This window comes from Festucalex cinctus, chromosome 20, assembly GCF_051991245.1.
Source record: "Festucalex cinctus isolate MCC-2025b chromosome 20, RoL_Fcin_1.0, whole genome shotgun sequence".
NCBI classification, from domain to species: Eukaryota; Metazoa; Chordata; class Actinopteri; order Syngnathiformes; family Syngnathidae; genus Festucalex; species Festucalex cinctus.
In genome coordinates, this window is record NC_135430.1 from 17,802,349 (window position 1) to 17,828,349 (window position 26,001).

Below are 26,001 nucleotides of genomic sequence, written 5' to 3' on the forward strand. Positions count from 1 at the left end.
GACGAATTGCACTGTTCAAATTTCAACACACCACAAAAATTCACACCAACTGTGCTTATATTTCTCCCATTCCATTTACTTACAGTTTTTGCGCAATTTAATGTTTTATATATATATATTTCTTTTAAAAGCCCATTTATTTTCAATGGGACGTTTTCTTTTCCTCAGTTTTTTGTCCTCTTTCTACACTCACATACTATAGACGATTTAAACCGTTCCAATTTCAACACGCTCCAAAAATTCACACCAACCGTGCTTATATTTTTCTCATTTCACTTATTTAGAGTTTTTGTGCAATTTCGTTTTAGATTTACAAAAAAATCCACATTCATTTTCAATTTACAGACATGGAACTTTCTAAGTCAGCATTCCACACCCTTAAAAACTGCTCCATTGGTGTTTGAATCCCAACTCCAACCGGCCAATTGTAAACTTGCCCATTTAACAAGTGATATGCATGTTAAAGCATATCATTTAGCAATGTTTTTATGTTATTTTGTTTTCAACTGTGAGAAGCTAATATTGGTGACAATAAAACAAATAATCTCTGAGATACACAAAAAACACTGCAACTACTCGTGCACACAAATGGATGTACAGTATATTGAAATTTCCATTCAAAATTGGATAAGTCGCACACACACAGCGGACACGCATCTCCCGACATCCCTAAATACTCCATGATTTACACACCACAACTGAGGAGTTATGTAATGGTCAAACATGTGGCCAGAATTGCAAACAAACGGTCGCACGCAACGACAGAGAGGTCATTTTCTGTCGAGTCATGCACTGCGCTCTCGCTAGCCTGCATCTCACTCTCTCTGTTGGTCCCAAAGGAGCGCTTGTGCGGCTCGCTGGGAAAGCGGTCAAACATTATTAGCTCAGCAACATGCCGCTGAGTTTTTCCTCGCATAAGTCGAGGCCCTAAATAGATTTAACACTGCGGCAGGAGCACGCAATGTCCTCTGTCTCCGGAGCCATTGATGAGCAAAGTCAAGCAGGACTGCACTGAATAGGCGGAGGCGAAAGAAACCCATTATGTGTGTAACCCAATTAAACAGTACCAGTAAGGTAACGGATCAGAGACCGTGCGAGGCAGCTCAACTCAACTAAAGCAGAAAATCAATAGCTGATAAGGAGCATGTGACTGCTTCGTCTGAGTCTTTGAGGCATTGCATGCTGGGTTATTTTCATGCGATCGCAAATTGCAGAGCAAGTTGAAGCCTTGGAATTTATTACCAACACACACACACAAAATGCTGCACTCTAAAAAGAGTTGGGTTAGGTGGTCAAAATTAAAAAAGGGAGACCAACTCAATTTTGTGGATATTAACCCAAAAAAAAATTGGGTCCTATGAATAAACTTTTTTTTTTGTTTTTTTTTTTTTGGTGGGGGTGAGTGTAGTGTAGGGAGAAAAAAAAATCTGTGTCTTTATCCATTTTGTGGAAGATTACCAGCGTTATCACGAAACATGCTCAGATTTGACAGTACATTTGAGAGTAAAACCAAACAAGATATTTCAGTTAATGTACTTTTTGTGATCTGTGTAGTTTTGTGACGTTAGCGGAGAAGTAGCTAGCGTTGGCCATCTGCTGATAGCTGGCCGGCTTGACAGTAAACAGCAGCGTGATGGGAGATTTCAGAAGAGGTCAGACGAACATGCGAGGCGCCGAAGAAAGCAGGGTGGTAAACGTCTCAAGGTGATGGTAGAGAAAGGTTTGGATCACCAATTGCAGTGGTGGTGGTTGACAGCTGATCACAATCTCTGACCGTGAGCGAGAAGGCGGGAAACAGCCAATGGAAGTTTATTTAAATATTCTGGCTGTAACTTGCAGAAAAATGTAATTGTTTTTAAATGTCTGATTTAACTAGCCTGAATCACGAGATACTTTTAATATGGTGTAGATGGAACACAAGAATCCTCTTTGGATAAACATAAATGACTTATCGAACATCCTCTAATTCCGGCATATGCATTGCAAATGTTCCATCATTAAATTCACATTTACCCGCATTCCAACATTTGTGTGGAGAATGAAGCGTGACACGTAGCACCGGCGTGAGAGACGGCACACATATGGAGGATGGAAAGGGATTGGCACGTGCTGCCGGTAACGTATCGCTTCCAACGGGGCGAGTCGCACGCTCAAAACAAGCCATAATTGGCCGCCATCACGCTCAGCTACGGAGACGTACAGTAGAAGTGACAGCGAGAAAGAAGAGAGCAGAAGAAGAGGTCTGATGATGTGACGCAGCAATTTTGAACTGGAAATAATGTTCGCGTGACACTGACGTACACAAATCATTATTTTTTTTAAATGATAGAATTCACATATTAAATATGTGACTTGAGCAAACCAGTTTTCTATCCGCCATGTCATGGACTACGCGTCAAGTTTAAAGGGAATGTGGGGAGCTGCTTATATTGGCGGTGAGTCGAGCAGACTTTTCACGCCCACAACGGCGCCCGTTTTAAATGGAGCATGTGACTGCAACGGGGCTGTACGAAATTCAGAATTGAATTGAGAATGACCCCAATGAGGTGCAGGAAGTAGAATTGAAATAAAAAATAATCATGATGTAAAATTTAAGCGTATTTATCAATGAAGCTTTTCAGTATATAAGCCTATTTACCGTACAACGTGAATTTCATACAATATTATTGTAATTGGCTGGCAACCGATTAAGGGTGTACCTCGCCTACTGCCCAAAAGCCAGTTGGGATAGGCTACAGCAACCCTTGCGACCCTTGTGAGGAATAAGCGGTCATGAAAATAGATGGATGGATTACTGTAAGGATTTTATGTGCACAATGATAACAGTAAATACATAAGTGTAGTATTTTTTTTTATTAATATAAAATAAATAAATAAATAATTGTAAAAAAATGAAATTGTTTGATATGATGTGGAAAACAGCGCTTCATTTCCCAGAATACTTTGGTTTATCTGTGTCTTTAAAATGGCTGCCCAAACATTTTGTTTGGCGCACACTACTGAAATTCCTTGACTAAGTCTCACTGATATATGATGAGAATGACTTTCTCTGACTTGCATTGAGTTCAATTCCACTTCATGTAATTCAAATTCAATTCGCAGCGGTATCAGTTCAAATTCCTCCACTGAACTGAATTTAATTCTGAAACGTTAAAAAAATACCAGAACAAAGTCTAGCCCGCCCCTGTGTGGATTTAGACTGCATTTCATGCCATGATTTATATTTTATATTCTGTTTGCTTTTAATGACTGTATATTCAAAATCAACTTCAACTTCAGTAGAATCTAAGCAAGAAGACAAGAAACAAACGATTTCAAATGAATTTGAGTCTTCTATAGGACGCGCATGTGTACCTAATGAAGTGTCCGCCGAGTGTGGGAGCGAGCAAAAACATGCAGCCGGCTCCCACTTGAAAGCGTGCGAGCCGGCCGCCGTCTTGGTAACAAAGATGCCGTTTGTCATGAGACAGAGCCGCCGAGCCTTCTCCTCTCTCCTCCCCGCTCATCCCGCATCTCGCTCTCAGCCCTTGTCCTGGTATGCCCCCCCGCCCTCCATCATGCCGCCGTCCCCGTTGAGCGACTCATGCATGGATACAATGTGCTCCACTGTGCTCTTTGAAGGCTAGCATTACTGCTCACACGCAATCTGCGCGCAACGCTGATATGTTCCTCCCTCTCATTTATCTTGACTTGATTTCTGTTTTTCCCCTTCTTTAATCCGGTTTTCGGCCTTGACCCTTTTCGAGACGGGGCTGCCCTTCAGTGTGTATTTACGCGGCCGAAAAAGAAGAGGAACTCGCTGCAGCGACACCGGCCTTTGATTCATTTCCCTTTTAAGTTCTTAAAATTGCTTTTGTGGCGACAGAAGACGACGAAACGTCGCACGTCCAAATGTTTTAACGCAACATTTTCATTTTCATCCCCGTTTTCATTTGTGTGGCAAGTTTAGCTTGGAAATGAATAGCTTGCACCTTTCTTTAATTACAAGTCGCTTGACCGCATTGGCTCAACAGCAACGGAACCCTGTTAATCATGTCGAGTGGAAAATGAGGAGCTTGCTATTACATTTTATAAATAATAGATTACTGGGAGTCATATTTGATATTTTATGTATACAAGGTTGAGGATAACAATGTAACAAGGCCAAAGTCATATTAAAAAAAAAGAATGTTTGATTTTAACTTATTTGAGAGGACTTCTAATCAGGGCACAATATGATTGGCCGCTTGCAGAGTTGCGTGATTAACTTTTTTTCTTGTAAGAGAGAGACGAAACAGTAAACACATGTGCTTTTTCTCCCTCTGATTATTGTTGCATATGAATAATAAATGAACAAAAAAAAAAAAAGGACCAGTGGGTACTAGTTAGCCCCAAGGACAATGTGAGTAGCCCACGGATCTTTTCTAAAAATATCTCACCAGTTTTTTAAGAGGTAATTTTAGAGTTCTAATTTTATATAATATTAGAATTGATATAAATATAATTGATTATATTATTATAATTGATAAAATTTATATTAATAAAAGTAATATTTTTACTCATGGTTATCATAAATCACAATTATTATCGGCCCATGCCTAATTGTTGCAAAACTAAAATAAAAAAAATATATATATAAAGAAATATGCTGGTTTTATATAGTATAATTTTCTCATGTGACTGTCTACGCTTATTCTCGTAATTTTCCGTCTTAATCCTCTAAATGTATGTTTTTTCACGTAATATTACGTAATTATTGCAAAACAAATTTAAATTACAACTTGTGCATTATAAAAGTTATAGTATTCCACTGTTGTTTTCTTAATCCTTAATCTCTTAATTCTATGATCTTATTCTGGTAGCGTGGTTTTCTTTTCAAACGGCGTCATAAATTTAAAAAAAGCGGCATAAAAATACATCCAGTATGTGCCGTATGTAATATATGCATCGACACCATGTAGTCTTCAATTGTTTCCTTGTGGTCGGCCTCCAACGGAGCTCGAGCCGCAGACGTTTTCTCCTGGATATTACGAGCGCGCCGGTGCCACATCAGGAATATGATACTTGACGTTTTCTTTTTTTCTCTCCCGCTGACTGAGTGACAAAAATATTCATTTCCGCAGTCCTTTTTTTTTTTTTTTTCTGGCCTCGTGTACCGTTGCTGTACAAGCACGCGATGAGAACGCTCCTGTGTGAACTGCCCTTTGGTTTCACTCCCTTGTGATGTAGCTACTGAGAATTGTATGTTTATTTGGGGGGTGCGGTTGGTTGGAGTTTCCTATAGTGTCATTAGTTTGTGTGTAGAAAATAGGAAACAAATGAATTCTGTTTTGAACGGTATTATCAAAATGCGGCATTAAAATGATCCCTTGCGGTATCCCTGGGTCATTCCCGACATCTACTCGTCTTTTCACACCCATTCACAAGCGCGCTCCTTCTCCGCTCGCTTCGACAGATCGTTTTCATAACCACTTTTCTGAGGTCAGAGCCGTTTCTGCAGTAGTCACGCAAGCCCCTCGTCGGCTCCGTCAGCGTTACACATACATGCTCACGCAGACGCACGCGCGTCGTTCTCTAGACGCACGGCGATGCATTAACCCTGCGCTCAAAGGACGGCGCGCAGACCCCCCCGCAGCCGCCACAGACACTTTTCAAGGGTCAGCATGTCTATTTTAGGCATTGGCCGCTTAAAGCATTCCGTAGCGCACTCGCAACCTGTGGCTGCGGGGTGGGAATGCAACTGGCTTAAAATGAGATTAAGCAGGCTGACGTTGGATGATGAAGCAAGCTGTCACTTCAGGTAGCATTCTGTTCCAGGCGGAGGTTAGAAAGCAAAATGGGCGTAATTGTGGACTGTCAAGATATTGAGAGTATTATATCATATTTTAAAGATTGATTAATGCATCATTATTCAATGGATTAGTCGACTAATCAGACACAATTTAATTTTGCATTACAATGTATTACAAAAGCATTTTTTTCCCCTGATTACTGTTTATTAACCACTGATTGGTGTTTATGTCGTACTTGGTATTCATATAGTGATTTTTATTTTTTTTTTAAAGGTAAAAGAGCAAACAGGTGCTTCATGATTTGGACAATTTTAAATTAAAAAGTGTCTCTAAACGACTACTTGATTATTAAAATAGTTGTCGATTAATTTGATAATCGATTACTTGTCAAGCTGTAATCGAGTAACAAGTAATCAATTATCAAATTAATCAACAGCTATTTTAATCATTAGTAATCTTTAGAGCCAATGTTTAACTTAAAATTGTGTAAATGCGCCAATTTAAGCCTCTCAGTAATGTTTTAATGACAAGAGCACTTTCAGTTGCATTTTTATTTTTATAGGCTACAATAAAAAAAAGACAAATCAAAATGACATTTATTCTTAAACCCTTAATTTTCTTTTTAGTTTAACGCAAATCATGTTTTTGTTATCTTTTTGGTGTCCGCTTGCTCATCCAAACGTGCAATTAAATAATTTTAGTGAGCATAAAGTGAGCCTGCTACTGTTGACATTTGTGGCTGCGTAAGAATAATGTTTACTTTAAGATTGCAGGACTATAACTCATACGCTCACGAACACGCTAACTTGTTGTCTGCTTTGACATATCCTCATTGCGCAATGGAAGATGATATCTTGACGTGTAATTTTGTAATGGGAATAACATTTTCCAGCTCATCAAATCTCATTTCGTGATGACTTCACCAAAGAGGGCCGGGCAGAGAATCAACAAGAATAGCCCCAAAATGGCGTGGAAATTGACAACAGGTTTGCACGGGATAGGAATTCAAGTAGCTGGGGCGAAAAGGCTGGCCAAGAGGAAAGAAAGGTTGGGCCCTGAAGGTTTCTGGCAGGTGTTAAGTTTCTGCAACCCGTCCAGCTGCTGACTAAATACATGAGAATCTATTAGCTGAAGAGACAGCTTGTAATATTTTGTTTATACTGGATGACAGCTTACAAAGCCGCTCTGAGGAGGTGTGTTCAAGACGCAGCCAAGATGAAATGAAGCTTGCAAGCAAACATGACATGACAGCACTGTTCACCCCACACCTCCCACAAGTAAAACATATCACGCTGCAAGTCCTGAATTGGTTTACATAACATTTAAATAAAAATAAACTGATGGATTGGCGATGCCCTAATAAATCAAGCAATTTCGTCATTGTGTGCCCGCAACCCCCCCACCCACCTATCTCCATCCATTCCAGTTCAACACAGCCCCCGCATTAAAGTCACTCATGGTCTAATCTGATTGCGTGACATGTTGACCTCATTGCAGGGGTCCTCTTTTAGCTGCGCTGTGCTGCTCAATTAGAGGGACATTTAATGTCATTTCATGTAATGGAATTGCTTCGTCTCTACTGATCGGTTTGTGGGAATGAGGAAAGTGGAGCGGCGTCACATGAAAAAGAAAAAAAAAATCACAAACACACTTGTAGAGGAGTAACAACAATAAAGAGAGAGGGGAGTATGAAGATTGAGGTTGTCCAGGCTTCTGAGCGAAAGGATTAGATGGGAGATTAAAACTACAAAAGGGAAGAATTACATGACAATAAAATTGTCAAAATTGTAAAAATGTGAATGGGGCAGGCGTTAGACCATTTTATATTTGTAAATTTAAAAAAAAAGGAACAAAAAAAGAAAGAAGAAAGCAGTAAAATCTGTTTATCTGTCTCAGGGGGCGGCCATTTTGTCACTTGCTGTCGAACGAAAATGATGTCGCTAAGGCGACGACCAATCACGGCTTAGCTTGCAAATGTCACATGACCAAACTCAGAAAAGAGGTACGCCGTGATTGGTCGTTACCTGAGCAACTGTGATGTCATTTTCAGTCGACAGCAAGTGGCAGTACAAGACAAAATGGCTGCCCCCCTGAGATGGTTAAAAATTTTGCTGATTTATTCCTATTCCACAAAAGACATTAACATAAATCATTTATCAAATTAATCTGCAACTATTTTAATAATCGAGTAATTGTTTAGAGGCATTTTTGTGGGAATGCTGAAGCATTCCCACGCAATTTCTCCAGAAATTCCACTTAGTTTAGTTGTCAATAATAATGCCTCAACTAAATCTTCTTTTCAACTGATACTCCATAATATTAAGATAGCAATCCCATTCAAGCCATGTTTTACTCAATTGTCTCAATCACTGTACTTTGGTCAATATAAGAGTTTGTTTACTAGTGTTGTCATGTGATGTAATGGTGCAAAAGTCCACATCAAAAAGAGAAAATTGAACAAAAGTGGATAATAAGGCGTTTGTCAAAATCTTTTGTTAATTAGTCAGACTACTTCCTGGTTCACTGAAGCATTTACAATTCTGGGGACGTGACGACAACAATGACAAAAAAAAATCCCCCGAGTTATTTTGATTGTTTGTTTACAAGCTTCCATATTCACCAAGAATGACTCACTTGGCAGAGGTAATCAGATTATTTGCCACCTACAGTATGTAAACGACGCAACTGTGCTACGACTCTTCTTACTATCGCTATTAATCACTTGATAGCTTTGTTGCCTAAGCCACAAAATAAAACGACAACAGAATCAAACATGAACAGATGGTGGAGATGATCTGTTGCTCTTTAGAGACAACCGACTGAGCGGCTAACATCGACAAGAAGTCACATGATGGGCAGGATAGCTTCTGTGCGCGCATCTATAAATCTGCCGTTGCGTTTTCATGACAGTGACGTGCGACTAGGTGAGGCAACTTTAACTCATTTCGGGACATGTTGAGGACATTTTCTGCGCGTTTACACAACATTGCGTGAGAAGGGACGGGTATCCGGTGGATCCAATTGCCCTGTGAGAGTGAGGCAGCGCCTCCATGAATGTGGCCTTTGAGTGGCAAGACGCCAGTAGACAGTCTGCACTTAGACTTTATCTGTGAAGAGAAGAAAAAAACAAAAAAAAAACGACCGATGTGACTTCAAACTGCTACAATTATCTCTCCTTCCATGACTTTCCGTCTCCCCTTTCGCTCTCTGTCCATGAGTCAGGAGGAGGGAGGATTCTCCAATGAGCTTTTGTTTACACTCATACTACTCATGCGAGGACTGTGACGTTTTACTGCATCTATTTAAATTTTTCTTCTCAAAGGCTACATGTGCAGTATTGATTACTTACTGGTATGTATTCTATTTTTTTCTAGTACAACAATTCTATGGCAATTTATAAGTGTATAACAAGTAAACTCTAATTTACCGTTTGTTTATACTAGGAGTCCATAATTGAATTTATATATTATTTACACTTGCAACTTTTCTTCTAATTTTAAAATAACTAATTTTATAAATTTTGTTTGGTCCAAAAATACCTTCCATAATTATGTAGTCTTTCAAATAATGTTATTTGTATTAATTACATGTTTTGTACCAAAAAAAATTAAATTACCATAAATAATTATGATAATTTGTTTTCCCATAACCAAGTAGCCCTAAATGTAAGGGCCACTTTGATTTTTTAACATTTATTATAACTTATTTATTCAATTTGTATTTATTTTCGTATTTTTATATATTTTTTTGGTATAATTTACTTATTTTTAATGTAGTTTTAAGCGCACCAAAATAAGTCAATAATTGCATATTGTTCATATATTAGTGTCTTTTTTTTTTTTTCTTTTTTTTTTTAAGTGTTCTATAAATTAACAGTTTAGGATTTTACAAGATTTTGGGGTGGTCGATAGTTCATTTACATATTTAGAAAAGCTTTACAGTATATAAAACAAATTTATAGATAGCAGATGTCATTATTTGTATGTGCCGCGAACCGCTTAAAAATGGATGACGGGCCACAGATAGCTCCCACTCCATAGTTTGGACATCCGTGACTTATGTCCCAACAATTAAAAAAAACGCAACACTCAAGCTTCTGCTTTTTGTTTTTTGGGGGCGAGTTCAGTGAGGGCAGGGATAGGTCACCACACTTGCACGCAAAGAAATAAATCTTGTCAGCTCTAAGACCAAAAAAATGCATTTCTCTTTCTCTTTTATGGTTTTTGCAGTACCAAAAATGCAATGTAGTCTTCTTATAAGCTCTATATACTGTACAGATGCTGACAGAAAGAGTTCAAGAAAAAATAAGAATATATAGCATAGAGTATATGGATAACGTAATCAGAATCTAATGCAAGAGTTAGGTGAAGTTAATTCTTTATACCACGATGAAGCAGCAAACAGATTTCTGCATGATCTCTGAGAAGGTATACAAAGAAAGCTACTAAGCAACCTGTCTTGTGACACTCGCTTCTAACCGCCTCTCAAACTGGGTTATCCATATCTTTAAGCCCATAATGCACATCGTTCCCCGGAAAATCAAATAAGGCCTGCCGGTAAACATCTGAGATGCAAAAAAAAATGCACGGCGATGGCGGTAGCCGAGACATCTTTGCATGTGTGCAAAAACGGCTTTAGTTTGAACTTACTGTATGTCACAGATGGATGGATAGGACGCTGTCGGCAGTTATACGGACGCGTGGATGTAAGTCAGCTTTGATTTTTGGAGCTATATTTACACCAACGTTCAACAATGATGCAGCCTGTCACATCAACATCAACACCTTTTTTTGTGTGTGAATGATGTTTCACAGCCAGGAAACTGGGTTAGACTGGCTTTTATCGCTGTTAATTTGTCAAAATACGCTGTGAAACTTTCAAACAGTTTATCCTGAGTTTTGGGTAGCATTCGACAAATAAATGGATTTACCAAAATATTATCTATATTTGTTAGTAGGCATTATCATACACAGACATCTTTTTAATATCTAGACGGAAGAGGAATTTGGTGTGGATTTATGTACTATGTCACCGGTTTGATCATTGTTTTCCAAAGTAAACACCGATTTTTGTAAATGTCTTATTTTGATTAAACACATAAGCTAACCAGTCTTCTTTTATGAAGAACTACAGAAATCTGCAAACAATTATTGTTGATATGCTGAAATCAGGGGATCTTGACAATTTTAAATTAAACTAGACTAAGTGCAATTTCTGGAGAAAATTGCACTTAGTTTAGTTAACACATCACAATGTAGTAAATGCAATTTTCAGATTGCAAAGGCTTTAATTTGGAATTCTCTTGCTTTATGACACAAAATGTTCGACACAGTTCTCAGTTTGATGCATTGCATTTCTCCACGAGCCACAATAATTCCAAAATGGAATTTATTTGACTCCTCTAATAACGTGTGACGCATGGGAAAGGCCTTTGCATGTGTTCATGCAGACATACAGCCAAGCAAAGCATTGAAATCTGTTCGGTCAAGAAACGCGCCACTATGAATCAACCGTGATTGAGAAATAATAGGAGTGGTGCATGAAAAATAGACACCGGCCTGACCACATCCAGCTCAATATTTGCCCCACGACACTGTACCAAAACAAGGACTTCAACTCGCTGCTCTGACTGTATGCGTGCGTGTGATGCATATTTAAAACATTTGCAATTTGATGATGAAAACAAACCCTGGCACATTAGCATGGAGAATTTCCTCGCTCCGCACGCAAACTTAGAATAAGGGAGGGTTCCGCGGCGAGCGCGCGTGTGTGTGTGAGTGTGAAGCTGAAAAGCTAGCAGCTGTTTAAATTCAGCGCTCTCCGCAACATGCCAATTTAAACATGATCCTCATGGACGGAGAAAGAATTTGACACACTCGCCACCTCTTTCTGTCACTTTCGATATTCTTGACAATATTTCAAAAGGAAACTATATTGCACTTTATAAATCTCTGACTTGACTTGAAATGTGAAGTGACTTTCTTGGCGGCTCACACACCTGGTATGAAACATTTGATCTGTTGTCATGTGTGTACTTTAAGGGGTCATGTGAATAAATCATCACGTTAGCGCTGGTGCCCGGACGGTGCACGATTTTGATGCCTTCGGCGCCGAGTCTCACAAGGTCACAAGCACACGGGAGCCTACATTGACTTACATCAGCCAAATAATACCGAAGTTGAATCGGAAATACAGGATTTGTGACCTCGGGACTTTTTCACACTGTGCTTATTCCAATACTGCAATATAACAAACATAATTCCAAAATGTGTTCATTTCAAAAGAAAAAGTAAAAATAAACTATTAAGATGATGTGGTTGCATGTGTTCACACCCTCTTAGTACTGAGAATAAAAAATAAAAAAAAAACAAAAAAACAATCACATTAAAACTCATGTTAAATTCAATTCAGCACACAACTGCTATCAACTTAAAGTAACCCTGAATAACCCCAAATAATAATAATCAATTATCAAATTAATCTGCAACTATTTTAATAATCGAGTAATTGTTTGGAGGCATTATGTTATGTTATTGTGATTTTTATAAAAAAGTGTGGTGAATAAATATCGCAATAACATATGTGGGAATGCTTCAGCATTCCCACAATTATACAAAAAATGATGTTCGATAACAGTTTTTTCCTCAGAATAATACCAATACCAAGTATCGATACCACTAGCACTTTTGATACATAATCACATTTTTGCAGATCAAAAAAATATATGATATATACAAATCAGTGTTTTTCAATTATTTTCCATTGATTTCCATGTTTTTTGTATTATTTTTTGGAAGATTAAATGTTTACCAACATTTTTGATAAACCAATTAATTTCAATGGGTGTCAATTATATGCAAATATTCGCTAATTTGCGGGTCGGCCCAGTTTGAAAATTTGCCTCAAAACATTCTCTGCACTCAATTCAGTATCCCTCTTTTGTTAACTGACAATGCATGTCACATGTTGTTTTCTTACCCCAAGAGCTACTTGACTTTTGTGCTATCAAAACAATTACTTGTCATAGCTTTGCCAAAGTTGTGACTAACAAAAATGCTTCAAAAAATCTCATAAACAAGGCCAACTATGGGGAATGTCTTGCATCTACCAATATATACTAAGATCTCAATGAAAGTATAGATAAGTAAAGTATCAAAGCATTTGCACTTTATTACTTCCTGCCACTGAAACCAAGGTTAAGCGACTTTGCAAATGGTTTTGTCACGCACATACCAAAATGTAAACATCCTCTAATATCCCAACAAGCATTCGAGCTATGTCACAGCTTTGTTTACTGTCCACCACTTAAAAATACACCTTCCATTCTCCCAGCGAACAAATAAAGCCCGGGGGCTTGAAGGACAGAGCGAAGCGCGAGTCACGCAACCCACAGCCCCGCCCCCCCAATTCTTCCTCTCTGCCTCGTTCTCTCTTCCATCTCGCTCTCTCTCTCTCTCTCGCTGTCAACATACTCGCTATCCTGACTAACTGGATACCTGACTGACTGCATGAGACGTTTTCGCCTCCCCGTCGGTACAATATGTGGCTCAAAGCTGTTTGCTTTGTCCGTCTTTGCTTGGCGTTCAGTGTGAGATGAGGACAGAGCGTCTTTACGATTTCTCCTTCTCGCTGTGCCCTCTGTATGCATTATTTTGTCATGCGCACTCGTTCGATGATAATTCGGCAGGGAGCAGGAGTTCAATGAGAGTTCAGGCTGCTCGGGGTCCCCTCAGTGCGAGGCCACGGCCTGCCAGCCAATAAAACACACACTCAGTGATTTCAAATGCCTTTTGAATCGCATTCTCGCTGCTTTCTTAATCATCCACACCTTTGTGTGATATCTTTTTGAATCTGAATTTTAAGCAACTCTGTAAATTACCCTCTGGCTGGATTTTCACTGCATGGTTCAAGTGACACATTTCTAATGTTTTGACAGAATGCAGTCATGTGCAGTCAGTGTAAATCGACAACACGCTCGCTCCAAACTGCTTGTCACTCCCAGTGGAGGGTTAATGTAAAACTAAATCATAAAACAAAAGAGAATTTTAAATTATAATTTGTATCTAAACATCTTCTATGTTCAACCAAACCATGTAATGAAAGTCCACATACGTTAGCTTATAACGCAAAAGGCTATAAACTACTCACAGATGGGCATCGTTCTCATGAAGGGATGTTGAGGAAAGTCTTAAGAAAACATGCTAATTGCTAAGCTAAGCTAAACTAAGATTGACACATAACTGTTTACAGGCAAAGTCACGCCCCAAATTTTCTTTACAATATGTTGTATGTGGCCCCACTAGTCTAAACAAGACATTCTAATTAATATTGTGTTTGTGGAATATGAATTAAGCAGCAAAATACAGCTGTTTTAGCCATCTCACGGGGTGGCCATTTTGCTACTTGCTATCGACTGACAATAACATAAACAGTGGATGAATTATATTTGTGTCTGCCCCACTAATAATGTTTCTAGACAATAAAATACAGTTTGCTTCTTTACACAATGTGAATTTAAGGAATAAAAACAGTTGACTATATAAAAATGAAAAACTATGTTAAATGTTATTGTTTAATAAAACCCTTGCTTGAGGAGCCTGGGATTAACCTGCAAACAATTTGCTCTTCAAAATAAAAGCGTTGCTCCTCAAATTAAGTCACTGATTCTCATAACTGCTCCACAAAGAAACAAAACATATTTCAACTTGGAATGTATCAAAATATGAAAGCACAGGGGACACTGTAACTCCAATTCACCTTACATGACATGAGCAACTGTTTTCACTCACGCCAGTGACAATCTATTGCGCTTTACGAGATCGAATGATGAAGAAATGGGAGCTCATCTGGCTGAAGGAAGTTGCATCAAGCTGTATTGCGGGTCCGATGCCATCTTTCCAACCGCATGGAAACATATCGATTTGCTTTTGAGAACAACAGCGGCACACAGTCACGTCGACGGATGCGCAATGAAGCATCCGTCTACAAACATAAAATAAAGTGACAGGCAACACAAACAGTCGGTTGTACAATGGGCCCAAGCTGTCAGCGGGAAGATAAAACCAAACAACAAATGCTGGTGCCATGTGAGTACAAACAATTTTTATTGCCAATAACATAAGCTTGTGTTCCATTTTGGCCCATCGCAAGGCTACAAAATTTTAGAAGCAGTTCATGTCAAATGAAAGCAGGGGCGGTCACAGTTTTTTTTTTTTTTTTTTTTTATTGCCTCGTTTCACATTTTTATTCTTGTATTTAAACGTTTGTCCTTGTGAAACCGTATCGTGCCAGAGCAGCGGTGTCACCAAGTTCATTCATCAGCCGCTGTTGAATAGGCGCTCCATTCGCTCGGTTTAGCCATCAACAGATCGCATTACTGACACCACTGAGCTTTTTATGCGGGTGGCCATGTTCAATTGGTTGTGCCGTAGCTAATAGGCCGCAGGTTTTTCACTGGGAGGACAAACCGGGGGCCGTTTGAGGATGGCGGCCAAGGTTTTGGGAATCTGTGTCATGACATCAATCACTTTCTTTGTGGTTTGTCTATACACCATGCAAACCGAAAGAGGGAGGAGCGCAGACAACAATGACACAATTAATGAATTCTCTGTACATGTAACTGCAACGTTACAAATCTCAAAATCTTCAATTTGATGAAAAACATTTTAATTCTGATTTAACGCTCTGCTGTATTAGAGCTAATTTAACAAAAACATCCGATAAAGTCCCAAATTTGAGATTACAAGAAATGGAAGCGCTCTCATGCCAATTGAGTACACACACCAAAACGAGCGTTCAAAGGCATAACGAGTTAACAAATGGGCTTTTGACATGTGGCTTTGGGCAGTTCTTCATTTTGCATGCTGGCATCGAGATCAACCAAGTCTGTTTGTTGTGCGGTTGCTAGAATCTAAACTGTCAGTGAACTTTGCAAACCCAAAACTTTTGAAGTGGGGCAAAGTTTTTATAGGCCGGCTTGTTATAGAAATGGCAGCGCAGACCCCTGCCTGTTTGAGGATCGATGAAATAGCTTACATGACAATTGTGGGCCCAGAAACAACTGGCCCAGGGTCAGCTGAATTTGGACAATCCTAACATAACAAAATAATAATAATAATAATATTTTGTGGTTTTCAAGCAGACTTTCATTTATCAGGATCTACAGCAACGTTTAAATCAGATTCAGATTTATTGATCAAGTATGTAAAAGCACTCTCGAAACACACTCAAATTACAAGACAAATTACTTATTTGTCTTAACAGTCATAACCCGTCAGAGAAACATGAAATATAAAGATGACCAACAGAGGGAGACAGAACGGGAAGCCTGGCGGTTCGCCAATTAGCGCCCCGAGTTTCTTAGATAGAAAAGAAAAGGAACAAAAGGCTTCTGCAGTGGCAGATTGAATCTTAGTTTTTAACTTTTTACAGTTAATCTGCAAATAAAAGTGTGAAAATAAATTATTCTTAAAAAAAATAAATAAATACATACAGAGTTCCACTACAATACATTCACACTACCACTTTAAAAGTCTACACACCCCTGTTCAAATTCCAGATTTCTGTGATATTAATTAAAAAAAAAAAAAAAAAAAAGAGCGATCAAGTTAGTAAAAACTTAATTGCATTTTTTTTTTTTTAAGATCTTTTTAAAATTGTGCAAAAATACAATTGATATCTCCAAAATGCATGTGGGAAAATGTTTTACAGTCCAATGGACCAAGGCTGAGCGTTTTGCTTTTAGATCGTGGCAGTTCCATGCTTTGGGGCTGATTTTCTTCAGCTTGGACTGGAGCCATCGTCAAAGTGGAGGAAATTATAAATAGTTCCAAATAGAAAAACTTGAGGCTTCTGCTAGATTATTATTCCGGTTTATATCAAAATAAATCTACTAAAAATCACATTTAAAATCATCCTCAACGGGTCATGCATTAAATTAATTACCAAAGACTAAAACCAAGAACATGTTTGATATAATTATAGTTAATTTTAGTTAGTTTTGTAAATATAAAATGTAGTTTCAGTTAGTTTTCGTTTTTTTTAAAAAGCATTTTCGTTTTTAGTTTATTTTGGTAACAATATTGTTTTTTGAATTTTATCATTCATTCATTCATTAATTTTCTTGACCGCTTACTCCTCACAAGGGTCGCAGGTTTTTTGTTGTTTTTTTTATTTTAGTTTGAGTTTTTCCATTAGTTTTAGTAACCTTTAATGGCACCTGTTTTTCGATAGCCTCCCTTCTTACTTTGACCATCTCCAAACATTTTTGTTTTGTTTATTTTATTTGAACAAATGTCAATTGGCATTTTTAGCATATGCCGCGGGCCACTGAAAAATGGATGGCCCCCGGGCCGTAGTTTGGACACCCCTGTTATAGGTGAAGAGTGGAAAAGGTTTTGCAATGATTTATCATGGCCTCATTTTTTTTTTATATCACAAAAACCTGCCATTTGAACAGGGGTGTGTAGACTTTTAATATCCACGTGTATATGCAAAATGGTGTATATCTACACTAGGATTGAACAGTGTGTTCATATGACACCGCACGCACTAAGCGCATCCGTGATCTCGTCGCTCCCCTGCTCATCCCCGTGCGCTCTCCTTGCCCGGGAGGAGCGGCGGCGGCGCGCTCGCTGTGACAGTAATTCCACAAGACAGCCTCCAACAATAGTGTTGGGCCAACAAAGGCTTCTGCTCCCTCTGCATGAGTTCTGTTTGTCTATTCACACTCACTCAAACTCAAACACACACTCGACCCGTCTGTTTGCACACACACACTGCAAACGAACACGCCTCCCGTTGCCGCACGGCTGCCGCTCGCTGTTACAGTTGGCGTCTAACGGGGGTGGGGGGGAACCCCTTTGGCACTGGTTGGAGTAATTCACTTATGGCCTTTTGTGATCCCGCAGGGCTTTGTAGCCCCCACCAAGCCAATAGAGTCCAACTTCACTCAAGCGAGTTCAGCGTCTGTGGGCACGAGAGGCCAGGCGGGGACAAAGCGAGTGTCATGCCTTTGATTCAAGCAACTAATGAGTTAACTGCGAGGATCCTAAACGCATACGGCGGCGTCTCTATTCATGCTTCCCGATACATACAAGGGATTAGCATGGTTGGCCTGTTGTGATGGTTAACAGCTATTGTGGTGGCTGATTGCCGAGGAGGAGTGGGCGAACACACATGCACAAGGGTGGGAGAATGAGCCCACATGCAACTAGTGCGCAATTTAGCGTGAAATCATCGCGCAGATAATAGCTAAATCAGGGATGGGCAACTGGCAGCCAGTGGGGCCCCGACTGCACTCTGAGTGGCCCCTTAATTATTATTTTCTTTAAAACAATGTTGTTGTTTAGCAAGAATTCAGCATGAAATTGTTATGCAGATAATAGCTCAATCAGGGATGGGCAACTCGTGGCCCTCAGACCGGATGTGGCCCCCTACTACACTGAGTGGCCCTCTGGCCCCAAATCTTTTTTAGATATTTATTTATTTAAAATCACAAAGCCAGCTACCAACTAGCGCACAATTTAGCATCAAATCATTGTGCAGAAATGGCTGAATCAGTGATGGGCAAAATGTGTCCCCCGACCACACACCAAGTGGCCCCTTGATTAATTTAAAAAATACATATGTATATTTCAATCAAATGTGTGTGTTTTTTTTTAAAGGAATACTTGACTCATTAAGCCATTTTCAGCAGTAAACAGTTAATATTTTATCGATAATAATGTGGTAACTACATTATTTTTCACGTACAATTAATACCTTTAAAAAGTAATTTTTCTACTTGCTGTCACCTGATGATGACATCACCTGTGCTGAGAAAGTAGGTAATGACCAATCATGGCTCAGTTTACTGATCATACCCAGAAAACAGGTGACCCATGATTGGCCGTTACCTACTTCCTCAGCACAGGTAATAATTAATCCAAAATCTACAGAAAAAAAAATTGATAAATGCTATAAAAAAAAAATAAAATAAAAAAAAAACAGGGGACAAAAAAAATAAAAATAATATTAAAATCAATAATATTAAAATTTTGAGTTGATTTTTTTTTTATTTACAAACAAATCACCAGTTATTTATTAATAATAAGAGTACTAATAATTCTAATAATATTATACATATATATATATATATATATATATATATATATATATATATATATAATTACTAATAAGAGTTATTGCACTTAATTATTAAAATTAAAAATTTAAATTAAGAGAACATATTTTGTCCATGCAGTATCCAAATTGCATTTTTGTCAAACATCTGGTTAGGAAGGTCCTATATGGCCCCCAAGTATCACTGATGAAAAATTGGGGGCCCCTCCAGCATATAAGTTACCCATCCCTGTATTGGGTTAGTGGTTAACATACTGTAGTTGACTGACAAATAGTCAATTTCCGCCTTTTAAACCACCTTGTGACAGATAGTCCAAGCTAGCAGAAAATTAACAGTAAAAGCCCCGTTTTAAAGGCCGGAGGACCATCCCGAGATCTTGCGTGAGGTTTGTCACAACACTTTAACGTTTAGAGTTGAAACGCATAAAGCATCCATACAGCTACCTTTGCCTGCACTACTTGCAGCACGGAATTACAGACATTGCATGTGGAGGAAAGAGGAAGGAGAAAAGCCTGAGCGCTGGCATTTAGCCTGATCACGCACTCTTCATGAAGCCCGTGAAGACACAGAGGTGGTTTTCTATCACAGAGGTCAGTGAAAACAAGTGAAGAACCTCATGGGGGAAATAACAGGATGCTGGTCGTGATCAAATAAATACGGAGAGTCCTAAAACTGATGAAGGAGACAATGAAGTGATAGATTCAATTTCTCTGCTTCAACGGCGCACGGACAGAGAGCCTCCAAACCATTTTGTGCCTGGATGCTCTTCATCAATACGAATATAGAGGCGTGGAAATGTTACACGGGAGGCGATGAAATGTCAAAAGAAAAGCCGTTTGTCCACGCTGGTATAAAAGTGTGCTTTCGTGCGGCAAAACAACACTTCAGTCCACTTGGCTGCAAGCGCACGACATTTGGCATTTAGCTGCTTTAACGCAGGTCGGGGTGTTCAAAAAAAGTGAGATTGGCCGGCGCGGCTAGGAATTCCTCAAAATAGTACGTAAGCATTTTTTTTTTTTCACTTCACAGCTCGCCACATTGACACTTGAGTTCAACTGATTCCTGGTGATTACTTGCTTGTTGTGTTCTGGGTGACTGGCTCCGGGATGGGGTCAAACGCAAGGGGCAGAGGTTTTGACCTTCGATAGGTTTGAGTGTTCGCTTCAGAAAAGATGTGGACAGACGGAACAAATGAGTCAATGAGCTGTGCAGAAAAGTAGTCAACATACGCCTGCCCGCCACATTAGGACTACTTGCTCAAGCTAATGAGATCCAATACGATTACAATGTTTGGGTGGAATAAATGGAGGTAGAATCACTAAATAAATTTGCTATTGATTGCTTTTTTGTTTGTTTGTTTGTACCGCAGTAAAGAACAACATACATTGCAGTGTGAACATTTTTGCTTTTTAATTAGGGAAGTTTTAGTGTTTTGTTATGTTTACATTAAGGTGGTTAACTTGTTTTTGTGTTTACGTCACAATTTTAAAAACTGTACTTTTTTTTTTTTATTTAAATTTATTATCCTGATTATATTCTCTAATGGGGAAATTCAACAGTCTGACATGAAGCAGCAAAACCCACTTGATTTTATCCATTTCGGGGGCGGCCATTTTGTTACGCTCTGTCAACTCAAGATGACATCACAGTTCCAATCATGGCTCTGCTGTTTTCAGAGTTTGGTCACGTGACACGCACAAGCTGAGCCGTGATTGGTCGTTACCTGAGCTCTGAGCAACTGCGATGTCATTTTAAGATGACAGCAAGTGACAAAATGGCCGCCCCCGGATATGGTTAAACAAGGGTGGATTTTGGTGTGTAATAATTCATATTTCACAATTACAATATTCAAATCAAATTTTAAAACTATGCTGTTGCTGTCTTTCACTGTTTCAAGATTTCCCCATGACTCTTCAACAGGTGCAGTTCTATATTTCCAATTTTGTGAATTTTGGGTCACTTCAGGAAACAAAATATAAATTTCAAGTCGTAGGAAAGACATTTAGAGTATTTTTATTGCTGTTAAACGCCAAAATGAGTCAAATTTGACCCAAACAGTATGTAATTTTTTTTTTTCTGTTCCACTTCAACTTGATAATGTAACACTGTTGAGGGTCACCGAGAGTTTAGTACAAACAAAGTCCATCAATAATTGTGACCTGCTTTCACTTTCCCAGCCGTAAGCAAAAACTCCTTTGAAGCAATTCTTTGCTTTTTTTTTTTTTTTAGCTAAACATTCAACTGGCTTGATAGAAAAATTTTGGCATGTTCGGATTAACCCGAATACTTTGGAGAAATGGTTTCACATCCATTACCGGCAATCTCTGGAGAGCGCTAGATAGTTTTCAATGTTTTTATCTATTTCCTCAATAGTTACAAAACTGTCTGCTGTCTGTCGAATGACGTCATTCCTAGCGTGTGCCTGGCGTGAGGCTGTGGTCTCTTGCCTGTGGCCTTTCTCTTCCTCTTTCCATGCACCTCAGTCACATATATTAAGCGACTTTGCACGCATTTGCACATCTAATCGCGTCTGTGTATCATCACTTCAACTGGTATGACAGCTATGATAGACAGTTAGGTCTTGCAGACGCACGTATTTATATATACACACCTTACTGCGGCAGGGATATATTTACACCTCAGGTATTTATTTGAGTGGCATCATCAGTTAGTGTCGACAGATGCACTGATAATTCATAGTAAAGCGTTTCAATCAGGGACAAATGTAAGTGATGTTTGTGATCTGGTATGTGATATTGCATATCGTCAAAATGCGTAGAATAGATATGTTTTATTTTGTTTGAACTCATAGCCTCGAAATGTATGATTTTATCCATCATCTAATCATTTTATCACTGAATGTTGTTGTTTTTTCTTTCTGCCAAGTGATGACGGGTAAAAAAAAAAAAAAAAAAAAGAAAAGAAAAAAAAAAGTCAGTTTGAAAGCCCCAGGCATGCGAGAGCGCATTATTTTTCAACTGTCAAGTTTGTATAATTTCATTTGACATTTTATTTCCTTAAGTGATTCATGTTTTAGACTTTTCCAGTAATGTAACACCAGTTTAGGCCACAACGCTTGAAACGGTAAATGGGTATCAAACGAGCTTATAAGGGGCTACACAGAACACAAATTCATATTTAGTCAGGATCTTAATCTATATTGTACCATACAGAGCTGCTCAATTCTGAAAAAAAAAATATTAATCATGATTATTTTTTCATAAAACACTAATTATATAAACATTATGCAATTATTGATTGACTTAATTGGTATGATTAAAATATATTTTAAAAATTAAATTATAAAGAAATACAAAAATTAATCAAATAAAAAACATAACAATAGAATAAATTATAAATTATAAGTAAAAATAAATAAATAAATAAATAAATAAATAAAAGTGGCCCTCACATCTAGGGCTACTCAATTATGAAAAAAATATATATATTAATCGTGATTATTTTGGCAATAATTGAAATCATGATTATTCAAACTTTTTCATAAAACACTAATAAAAAAAACAATATGCAATTATTGATTGACTTATTTGGTGTGATTAAAATTTATTTTTAAAATTAAATTATAAAGAAATACAAAAATTAATACATTAAAAAACATACAAATAGAATAAATAAATTATGAGTAAAATAAATAAATAAATAAATAAATAAATAAATACATAAATAAATAAAAGTGGCCCTCAAATCTAGGACTGCTCAATTATGAAAAAAAAATATTAATTGTGATTATTTTGGAAAACGATTTATGATTTTTTGTACACAACAAGAAAATGTTTAGTAAAATTTAGTAAAGTAAAATTCTTTTAAACACTATAATTATGTAAGTTAATTTTGGACCGAACAAAATAAAAAAGGAATAAAATAAAAAGTGCAAATGTATAAATTCAAGCATTGTTTCCGTATATAAACAAAGTGCATTGGAATTTACTTGCTATACACTTATAAATTGCCATAGAACTCCCATTGTATGAGTCATCTCACAACAGACACACAATTAAGGACTTTTGTGGAATTTCACAACTTTTCATGCCTGGGGAATGTTTGATTAGAATCTCGAAATGTCTTCTTTTTCTCTCATCGCAAGGCCTGCAGCAGTGCAGTCACAAAAATGGATTCACATTAGAGGCACCAAAAAGAAAATATGAAAATAATAAAAAGAAGAGTTAATTGGCAAATGTAGGTATAACCCATGTAAAAACGAAATGCAGTGAGACATTAACAAACCATCTCCCAAAAACTACATTCAAAGGGGGGAAATGAAGACAATTGGGGCAGAAAGACAACGAAGAAGGGATAGTTAATCCCCAGAGTAAATATTTAACAAGCTCAACAATTACAGTCAAGGCCGGGGCCTAACATGGAAGAGGAGGGAACTGCAGTCAGCACACACACACACACAGATAGATTAAACAAACACACTCATCAAAAACCCCCATCCCTGATACCCTGCCAGTCTTACGAAATATTCAAATAAAAATGACAACACAATATATAGGAAACGTTTTCAAAAGCACTTCTTGCATCATATCCTCAGTCCAAAGTCTCTCAAGTCCCCCCGGTGGACATAAAACAGAAGTACATGTGCATCAGTGAAATCAATTGGATTTTCTTTACATATTTATGGCAAGTATGTGATCCGTGTTGAGTATATCAAAAGGTCATTGCAGAAACAACTCCAAGACGAGGGCAGGCACAATTTGCAGATTTATAGCAAAACTAAAGGCCTCAGTTCCTCTCTAATTATTTTCATTAGTGGAGCATCAAACGACAAGTGAGCCGGTCAACTGCGACGGCTGATAAGATTTCTGACAGAAGTGGGGCAACCCGATAGAAAAACCCTTGATGAGATGTTCAAAGTCGAGCTCGGAAAACGTAGCAAAAGTGTTCCCGCCGTCACTTTTCAACAGCCTCGCCACACCTCTCCACACTTTCACACACTCGACTGAACCGTCGTTTCCCGAGCCTTTCGCTTTCCAACTGTCAACGCCTCGGATCGAGGCTTCTCCCCCGAGGCGGCGCTCGCCGTCTTTACCTCTTATCCGGGAAAAGGCACATTTAATAAGTCCGATTAGCACCTGGGCTGCAACTTTGCGTGATGGCTAAGCTATAAATGAGTGAAACAAGGTGAGCGGGTGTGCACGACTCCTCCAAAGTGGGTGATAGAGAAATAAGAAACTAAATACTTATTGAAAGTGGATATCAGAGCAAGTGTGGGCCTGGAAAAAAAAACATTTAATTGCACTGGGCTACAAAATACAAAGAAAAGATCATCATGTTAATAATGTCAGTCAGACATAGAACTCATTCTCGCTCGTCTGAGCTCCTGTCATGAGTAATACCGAATGAAACCACAACACAGGAGGCCACACAGGAAATTAATATTAGTAGTACCAATCAAAACTAATGGAAGGCAGCATTGTTCTATTCTATTTTTCTAGCAAATATTTTTAGAATTGATCTTATTATTATTTGTTTATTATTATTAATTTATGGATGTTTTGATTGGATTATTTATTTTTTTTAAACAAAGCAATATCACATGAGAGTGATTCATGTTCTACTCACCAACAGATTCAATTACTGATGCAGTTATTGTTTTTCAAAGTAAAAGCAGATGTTTTTAAAATGTGTTATTCTGATTAAAACATAAAAGATAATTTGTCTGCTTTCATAAATGACGACAGAAATCAGAGAAGACTTACTTTTGAGAGGATATCAGACTGTTAAGTTAAACAATTGCTCTAAACGATTTTAGAATTATGATTAATCATGATCAATCACTTAACTAAAAGGCTTTTTGTCAACATTTTTTCGCCCGCCAAATTTGAAGGGCAACTGTTATTTATATTTAATGTTATGAGGACGTCTTCAACATTTTTTTAGTCCACTGAACACTCTCATCCTTCTCTTTTTCGAATCATCACTTGCATAATTTAAAAATGAAATAAAATGACCCCAATGTTTTGACATGAACACATATTCAGATTGTCATTTGCAAACATTAAATGCTTTACATTAATGCAAAGTTATGTTTAATGTGCAAACACAACCTGCGCTACCTCTAACGCAACCATCTGCTGTCAAGCTAAATGATCGTCTGTGGTAAAAATTGTTTTATCACATAATTAATGTGATATTTTTTTGTGATTAATCAATGAGTTAATGCTATAACTTTGACTGGACTGCGCATCATAATTTAGTTGTAGTGATAGTGAAGAAACAAAATGAAGCTCTAAATCTTTAACAACTATATAAAAAAAAAAAAGTTTACTTTTTATTTTGGCTACTCATAACACGGAAAAAAAAAAAATCAGTTGTCCTATTTTAGCCATCCACACGCACACACAGCCCTTGCAAATGTCATCTCCTTTACCTTGGAAGAAACTCTTGACACGGAGGTAGGAAACTGCCAGGCGCAGCACGGACAGTTTGTCCAGTTTGGAGATGACGTCCGGCGGGAACGGCAGCAGGCTGGCCAGCCGGTCCAGCTCGGCGTTCAGCCTGTCCCGGTGCCGCTTGGACGGGTTCGTTTTCTCATGAGCGGTGGACGGCTTCCTGGTGAGATGATCCGGCACAAACGCGGGATTATTTAGTATTGCACCGTCCCCACTTGTCACAAATGTTAGTTTCAAATCTGACGATCACAGCATGACATTTTGACCTTTTTTTTCCCCACCCACCTGTTGTTTGAGAGGAACAACAATGATGTCGCCGGGTCACTTTGACCCGAGGCGTGTTTAGTCATCCAAACGTGTCAGAAATGTGTATAATCCAAATCCAATACTTCATTCAACCAGCGTGTTATGTCCAATTCTCAGAAACAGCAATAATGTTTATGGGTCAAAATGACCCGGAGGTGTATTTAATTATCCAAAAGTGTCAAACTTTTTTTGTGTGTGGGTGTGTGGAGTCTGTAGACACACATTATAAATAACAGAGACGTCACTTCATTTTTCAACCTGTGCGTTATGTTTGTTTCTCTGGATTAGTAATAGCACCCGGGGTCAGTTTGACCCGGGATCATGTATCAGATTTTTGTTCGTGTGTGTAATCCTGCTTACTTAACAAAACAGATACTTAATTAGC

At 38.2% G+C, this 26,001-nt stretch overlaps 1 protein-coding gene across 3 annotated transcripts in view; it reads right to left on the reverse strand.

The window, feature by feature from the left end:
- The window catches only part of ahrra (aryl-hydrocarbon receptor repressor a), a 61,187-nt gene that overhangs the window by 32,584 nt on the left and 2,602 nt on the right, over positions 1–26,001 (reverse strand). For all 3 annotated transcript variants that reach the window (XM_077509444.1, XM_077509443.1, XM_077509442.1), the window contains one exon: positions 25,289–25,470. In XM_077509444.1, coding sequence (XP_077365570.1) covers positions 25,289–25,470 — 182 coding nt within the window. The remainder of the gene's footprint in view (positions 1–25,288; positions 25,471–26,001) is intronic.